Consider the following 8318-nt stretch of genomic DNA (forward strand, 5'->3'; position numbering starts at 1 on the left):
TTTGTCGGAGTATAGTGTGACGTTTTGCGGCGCGTCCCATTTAAAATGGGACTGCGCCCTGGATTTAAATCACCTCTAGGCTGTGAGATGCGAGCTAAGCAGCGGATAAACTTGCTCGAAACCTCAATCATATGTGTCAAATCAAGTATAAATCTACTTTTAATGTATATCGTATAACCAATTCAAAAAAAGAAAGAAAAAAGAAAGAAGGAATTCTTTTATCAAAGTTCCCCTGACGGGAGAATACACACGACTTAATTCTCTCACTCCAAAAGCTGCGACGATTTCTTTCTACCCTTGGGGACTCGAATAAAGAAATATATTTATTGACTCCCACATGGGAAAGAGAAAAGAAAAATGAAATATTGATTATATAGAGAAATAAAGATGTTATTAAATATACATACAGAGTGGATCTGAGGCGAAAAAAGGGAGTCGATGAGAGGGACGTGTCCTCGAATTTGAGGCAATTTTTTCCTTAACATCTTTTCATATTAAGTTATTTTGACTTGAGTATCTTATTTAAATATCTTATTATTTAGATTTGCGTATTAAAACAAATAAGACTTTATCGCTTGCATCTTTAATATAAAACGTGCTAAGTACTCTCGACTTTAAATATCCATGTACTCTTATACGATTATTCGTTAATATTCGTTAAGGAAAATTTAATTCCAAGTTCGTTGACACATATCCCTATCACAGATCCCACCTCTTTTGATCCACATTATATATATATGTATATATATATATATGTATATATATATATATATATATATATATATATATATATATATTATAAATATATATGTATACTATATGTATACAAGGTGTCTGCTTGCTCTTGACAATAGATATATTATATGTACTGCAATGGAAATTAAAGAAATGTGTTTGTGGAAGGAACGAGAGGCAACTTGCCTCAGGCAACAATGGCATACAATGATATACAATTTCGGAAAGATCAAATGGATTTACTGCGTATCGATAATACAATTGTATATTACTTAATTTGCGTACGACGAATAAAAAAACTGATGTACGTCATTTCGTACGAGCTCGACGTATTATTGTACCGCGTGCGCTCTTAATTTACTTTGAATTAGTCACTTAAAATATGGTGTCGCGAAATGGTGCTGCTCGTAATTGTCGTTAGGAGGAAGTAAAGTACGGTTGCAAGACACCCTGTACACACATACGAGATACGAGATAATATATTGTAGATACAGATTTTAGTCACATCTGGATAGTATATAGAGTCAATACTGTGAAAAACGCCTGTAACTTACCTATCTATACCCTCTAGATAATAGATGATGACACTTGTAATTGATTTTCGAAAGATAAAATATGAATGAACAAATATTGCGAGACAGTCGATTAAATAAATAAATAAATAAATAAATAAATGATATACCTATAATTGAACGTATCGATTTATATCATCATCATTTCCTGAATCATGAAGTCTATTTTTTATTATTATAATCCTTCTAACATTCCAGGAAAAAATGTTGTATAAATGGATATATTTTATATACAATTATATATAATTGTATATAAAATATGCCAATTTTTTATATAGTTATATGTGATTTTATATAATGAAACATTTTTTTCCCGAGATTATCACATTTTTTTGTATGATTATTGTCTTGATGTTCTCTTTTTTTTTTAATATACGATTTCACATATATAATTCTTAATTAAATATTTTAATGTTATTATATAATTCATTGTCTCTAATCTTTCTACATAATAATAAAAAATTATAATTCCATTCATTAATGAAATAACATTAAATATTACTTAATAAGTTAATCACTGATTAAGTTAATTGCAAGTTTGATCAAAATCTACTCTAAATTTTTTTACGTATTATTTGTTTCATTACATTTTTCGTCCATTTAAAAAGACCAAGTTCATTATCCTAGATGGCGTAAAATGAAACTTTCTTGCCACCTCTTATATATACGTGTGATGTAATACAACACATATAAGCAGAACTAAAGCTAACCTCACTGTCAGTTTGGACAGGTTTAGAGAATTGGTGTTTAGAAAATTTTGGAGCATACATCAAGAGAATCATGTCGCGGTAGGATATTTTTTTTATTATATTTATCAAATCCTGTGTATCCTGCAATGTACAAATTATATGATAAGTCAAAAATGAGCAAGAACTTAAATGTTGATATGCATCGATTTTCATGCAACAGGAACTTGTGACATTAAAGTTTCAAATTCTCAGCTGTCGCAAAAGAATTTATCTTGAAAAGCAGCTGGATTCTATTTCATTTATTTGCATAAATTCTTTTACTTTACAAAATCAAGAGAGCAATGTTCTCATGAAGTTCAGTCAGTGACTGAATTCTCATAAAAATAAAGCATAACAAAAGAGAAATGATGAGATTTTCTTTAACAACTTCTTGATATGTTTACAGTTAACAATATAGCTTTAAGTAACTATTGCAATTTATTGTAATTTGTTACAATTTACTTCTTAGAGTACCAGATGTCCCAGACAATTCAGCTACGATGGGGGATAGACCTATGTCTATAGTGCGTCGTATGGAGCATGAAAGAGAACGGATGCTGGGAATGACGGATGAGGAGCGGGCATGGAGGAAAAAATGGTTGGATGCTCAGAAACTCGCACCTGAGGAGCCAGTGTATCCCAAGGGTTACTATGAAGCGATGTACAATCCAATCAGAAGATTCTACATGACACCTATGAACAAATTCGAGAATATTTTGGCGCCAGTTATAGTAATAACAAATAGTTGATAATCCGTTAAATGCAAAATAACATTAATTACACAAATATTATCCATTCAATAATGTACATAACAGTTATTTATGATCCAGATAGCAAAATGCTATCAGACTGGCAATAAAGTCGATCAGATTCACACTGCAAATCTATAGTCATCCATATTAAAGATAAAATATTTCATAATAGTAAAACAATTTTGAAAAGAATTTACAGATTAATCTAAATTGCATTAAAAAGTAATAAAATATAAAACATAAAAATTTTAGCAATGCAAATCCAATTATCATTTGGATTAAAAGTTATTTTAATAACTAATATATTTTTTATCTATGCTTTGATAAAAATATATAGAAATGTATTATAAAATAACAAAAATCTCAATTTTTAAGATATAAGTATTTTAAGTATTCAAGATGATTTATGTAAAGTTACATTCTAATACAAAAATTAGTTATCTTGTAAATAAATAAAATATTTATTCTAAATTTTTATAACTAATTGATGAATCGCAATGAAACTTCGCATAAGTCGTTTTTTAAATACTTAGAGTATTTATATAAAACCATTTAGATTTTTGTTACTATTTCAAAAATTTTAATTTATACAATAAACATAACTAACAATAAAAATAATAATAAGTAAATAAACTATTAAAATGTGTTATTAAAATGTGTTAATAAAAATAAAATGTATGCAAGTGACACAAAAAGATTAACAGTTTCTGCTTCTTTACAGGGTAAGTTTTCGGCGAACGTAACACGGCACTTTATAAGCAAAATGGCGATGTCTATCGTTGCATTTTATGGTATCTATTATTATATGAAATACAACAGAATGGTAACTATAACAAGAATATTTCAACATACTAAATGTAATATTACTTAGTAGACATGTCATATATATTATATGGTTCTTTCAGAACTGGACGAAAAACGGTGGATGGAAAATTACAATGTCTAGGACGAAAATGTACCCTGACACCAAGGATTTAGATGCTTTATACAGAACGAAGGGCAATCAATTTTACGTAAACGGTTTCGACAAATCTCCTATATAAATTTTAAAAATATGCCATTTTCCTTATATAGTTGCTATTTAATTAACATCGTTAAATGTCATTAAAGTAACAAACACGATGTTATTAATAAATGTTAGTAATAAATTGTTGATGATAATCTCGTTTATAGGACTTATATTTCAAGCTCTGATTTATTTTTTTAAGAAATATCTCATTTGTTGCGAATTTTCAAGATTCAGATTATTTATACTTTAATTTGTCTTACCTCTCTTACCAATATATATTTTTTTAATTATTTAAAAAATGTATCATTTATCAGATATCAAGAAAATAATATTATATATTTACAATGTTAACATTATTATATGAATGGAATCATAGTTTTTGTAATGTTTCTCAGCTATCTAATGCTATCAATTATTAGTTTTTAATTAATATCATCTCTCGTGACAAATTTTCTTAGAATTTTTATACCAATTGAATCTTCAGAAATATATCTTTCCAGAATATAATAAAATCTATATTTATAATAACAATAATAAAATCTAATTAATAAAATTTACATTTCTTAGAATTTTTCATATATATGAATTCTGAAATATTCTAATATTTCTAAACCTCTGTATTTTATAATTTCTGAGAAAACAGTTTGAACTTTTTTAGATTTTTATAAAATTTTATCATACAAAAAAATTATAGAACGAAAGATCTTAGAAGTCTTACAATTTTAGAATTTGAAGAATTCTAAAAAAGAGGAAAACTTTCTCGGTATTTCTAAAAAGTGCATTTTGTACAAAAAATCTGAGAAATTTTTTTTTAAAAGTATAAAATTATTAAAAAATTCTAAGATTTACATAAACATTTTGAAAAATTATATAAAAAATTTTATCTCACTTATGTATTTTTTTTAAATCGACAATTATACATATAACTGATCAATATAGTATAATTTTATTCATATGGCTGGAATTACTCATTTTCTGTTATTTCATGTGTAGAAAAAAAAACATTCGATTAGAATACACAAACGTAACTCAATGAATTATATGTAGATAATTAAAAATTTTGCTGTAATTCTGTCAATCAAATTATCTTCACCACGAAAAGTCATGCCCCATCGAAAAACCGATTGCTAAAAGTGTTTGTCACTGACTCGCTGTTATCAGAGAGAAACCTAAGAGCTAGAGTTTGTCGGCCTTTTTCATGTTACCATCAATATAATTTCATTAAGTCCACTTTTCAATGTCGCATATATTATACAAAAAAACCTAATGTTGTTTTCATTTCATATACAAGTGAGCGTAATGATTATTGTCATAATATATTTTTCTAACAATAAAAATTATCTAACAATAAAATAAAACTCAGTGGAGTTGTATTGCTATATTAATATTTTGATTTAAAATTTAACTATAGAACTTTAAATAATAAGTATATTTCTATACTTACGCGGTGTTTAAATTATTCACAATTTATAATTGCTTATTATTTTATAAATTCGATTTTTCTTTCAATTTTTCGACAACTTTCATTTATTTATTCTAATTGGTTTTTAACTTTTAGAAAGAATATAATTTCTAGCTCGTATTCAAAACATTCTTTTATGTTTGAAATTCTACAGTATACATAACGTAAATTATGTACTAAATACATGCTAACATTATAAAAGTGCTTGCCGAATGCGTAACAGACTTTTCTATTTTCATAAAACGTACTAAATTTCAAAAAAGACTGACATTTTTTGCGCGCAGCGTTTATATACCACATTGGAAAGCTAGCGCGATCCAATAAGCATCCGCAGCGAGGCATCGCACTCATTGGCTGACATGCGAGTGGTGGGGTTCGCCAGTTGATGGCTCATATAAATAGCACGTAATTCTCAATTCCACGCTTTTGCGATTCGAGCAGGGGACGGGATCCTGTCATTTTAACGTTGGAAAAGTTCGCAGTCCTGTCTTCGAATCAATTAATTTTTCTTCATATCCTGATCTCTGCTGAATATAAAATGACGTTGGAAAAGTTCGCAACCCTGTCTTCAAAAATCGATTGTGATTTTTTTCTCCCTATTTTAATCTCTGCTAAAACGACGAGAAACGACAAAGGATCATTCATCGTTGGATTTCTTTACTAAGGTAATCAATAATTAACTTTGCCTTTATTTCTCGTAACAGTGTAAATATCGTGTATTGCAGAGTCTAATACTAGCACACTAATTATTCGGTCGAAATATTTCTCGCATACTCATTTGATTGAAAATCAAGACGCGCGACGTCGTGTCGTGTCGTCGCGTCTCGCGTCACTTTTTACACGTGAAGTTGACCGCATATGGAAAATGATGTCATTTCTCCATCGCATTCACTTTTCATTCGCGAAATGTAGCGGATAGGGGATGACACGGCGGAACGGACACTAGCTCTCAAACAAGTGAAAACGCGCAATCAAATATGATAATTAAAATTTATATAATACGTGAATGTATAACTTGAATGTATATTTTCATACGTGATATTTAACTACTGCGTAACTTTAGAATCAATATTCGCATATTAATAATCCGTTCGAACGCATATTTCATAAAACTTGTTCGTCGAAAATATATATCGCTTGAATAATCGACAATGAAATTTTCGAATATCAATCTACAATATGGAAATAATAATAATAATAATAAAAGAGCGTATATTATAATATATGCTTGCCCTGTGTATGATTGTTACTTTCGCATTTCGAGCATCAAATATCTCGAAATACGGAAAGTTCATGAACGCGACGCCAAGTGTGAGAAGTGCGGCGACACAACGCCGCGTCGTTCGCGTCGTTTGCATTGTTTTTGGCATGCGAAGTTAAAATGAAGTTTGCGCAATTATAGATTTAATATTCACTAAGAGAAGGACGCGCATTGCCATCGTCATGTCGCTCTTAACGTGTGAAATTGATCATACGAGAGATGAAATCACTTCGACATATTAATTGCATTTATGTTTTATTCGTAGAATGTGGTGAATATAAGATTGACTCCAAATGAGTGCTGTTGTAACTTATTGAATTGGTAAATAAAATTTATATTAATTTTATATCTAACTCTTAATCTAATAATTGTATAATATAGTTTCGGCACTAGTATGCGGATTATTCGAATATGTATTTCACAATACTCGTGCAACCGAATAGCATATCGCGTCAATATAGCATAATAGCATATAAAAAGCATATAAAGTCAACTGTACAAAAATCTTTCACCATCTTATTGTTAGATACATTTTAATGTCTGAATTTTATTTGTAAAGTATCGCGAGTATCGAACATGATAAATTTCCTGCGTTCTTATCTTTCTGTAATGAACTATGTATCACATCTAATATCGACTACGCCAACAAAACATGATATGGTCGCATAATATTTAGGGTGCATTCTGTCTTCACATGATGTAAGCAGTAGTTCATCCTTGTTTATCAATTATCAAATCAAGGATAAATGATTGATGATATTTACAAGCACTATAAGCGTAAAAGAATGCAATTATTTGCATCTGCACTTAATTTTAACAAACTATTTGTTTCAACTATTTGTTTCAACATAAGTGCTGTCACAAAGCAAATAATGGGAAGAGAAGAGAGATGAAAATAGACTTGATAATTTTGAGAAGCAGAAGGAGGAGAAGGAGAAGGAAGAGACTCAGGAAAAGCAATAGAGCAACTTTGGTAAACAAGCTTATTGCTTACTTGCTTTAAAAAATTAGTCATTTCTTCCCATTATTTCGATGATTAAAAATAATAATTAAAAAAAAGAATTAATTTAAAACATTATGGAAATTTATTCTTATAAAGACAATTTCGAGAAAATGTATAATTATTTTAATGGATATATAATTGAAAAACTATTAAAAAATTCACTGTGTATAAAAATTAGTTTTTTAATTATTGATTATTTTGAACGCTATTTTAATTTGTATCTTGTATGTTACAGAATCATGTAACCACGTAGCTGATAACTCCACTGCTGCGCATCAGTCAGTCTTCTTTCTTCTTCTTTTATTGGTACGCGCAGTCACCTCGGCCATGATCAGGCCATTAGCCAGTTAGTGAAGATGCAGTAAAATATAATGGCACTTTGCACGGCTCTGTACTGAGAGGTCGGGACATCGGTCGGTGAGTGACAAAAATCTTATCAGGTAATGAATCTGTGAAAGGTATATAGATCTATCATTATATTGAGAAATGAATATAACGCTTTATAGATCCATTACTTTAAAATGGAATAGCTACAAACGATTATGATACATATTTAATCTTGGATTTGTTTATTATTATTTGTTAACTTGATCAGCCTCTTGATCTGTTATTATGCTTGAAGTTATTGCTATGATTATATCCGGAAAAAAAGTTTTATATATAATTATATAAAATTATATATAATTATATTAAAAATTGACATATTTTCTATACAATTATATATAATTATTATAAAATAATGTCTATAACATACATATAAAAAAGAAGAATGAAATAGAATTCAATGATGAGTTAT

At 28.7% G+C, this 8318-nt stretch overlaps 1 protein-coding gene across 1 annotated transcript; it reads left to right on the top strand.

Annotated features, from left to right (window-relative positions):
* Nucleotides 1–2535: 2535 nt before the first annotated feature.
* Nucleotides 2536–3830, top strand: LOC105621334. Its single transcript, XM_012202800.1, has 3 exons — nt 2536–2766; nt 3509–3610; nt 3693–3830. The coding sequence occupies exons 1-3, from the start codon at nt 2536–2538 to the stop codon at nt 3828–3830; spliced, it is 471 nt and encodes a 156-aa protein (XP_012058190.1).
* The last annotated feature ends 4488 nt before the right edge of the window (nt 3831–8318 follow it).

Source organism: Atta cephalotes, assembly GCF_000143395.1.
Source record: "Atta cephalotes unplaced genomic scaffold scaffold00033, whole genome shotgun sequence".
NCBI classification, from domain to species: Eukaryota; Metazoa; Arthropoda; class Insecta; order Hymenoptera; family Formicidae; genus Atta; species Atta cephalotes.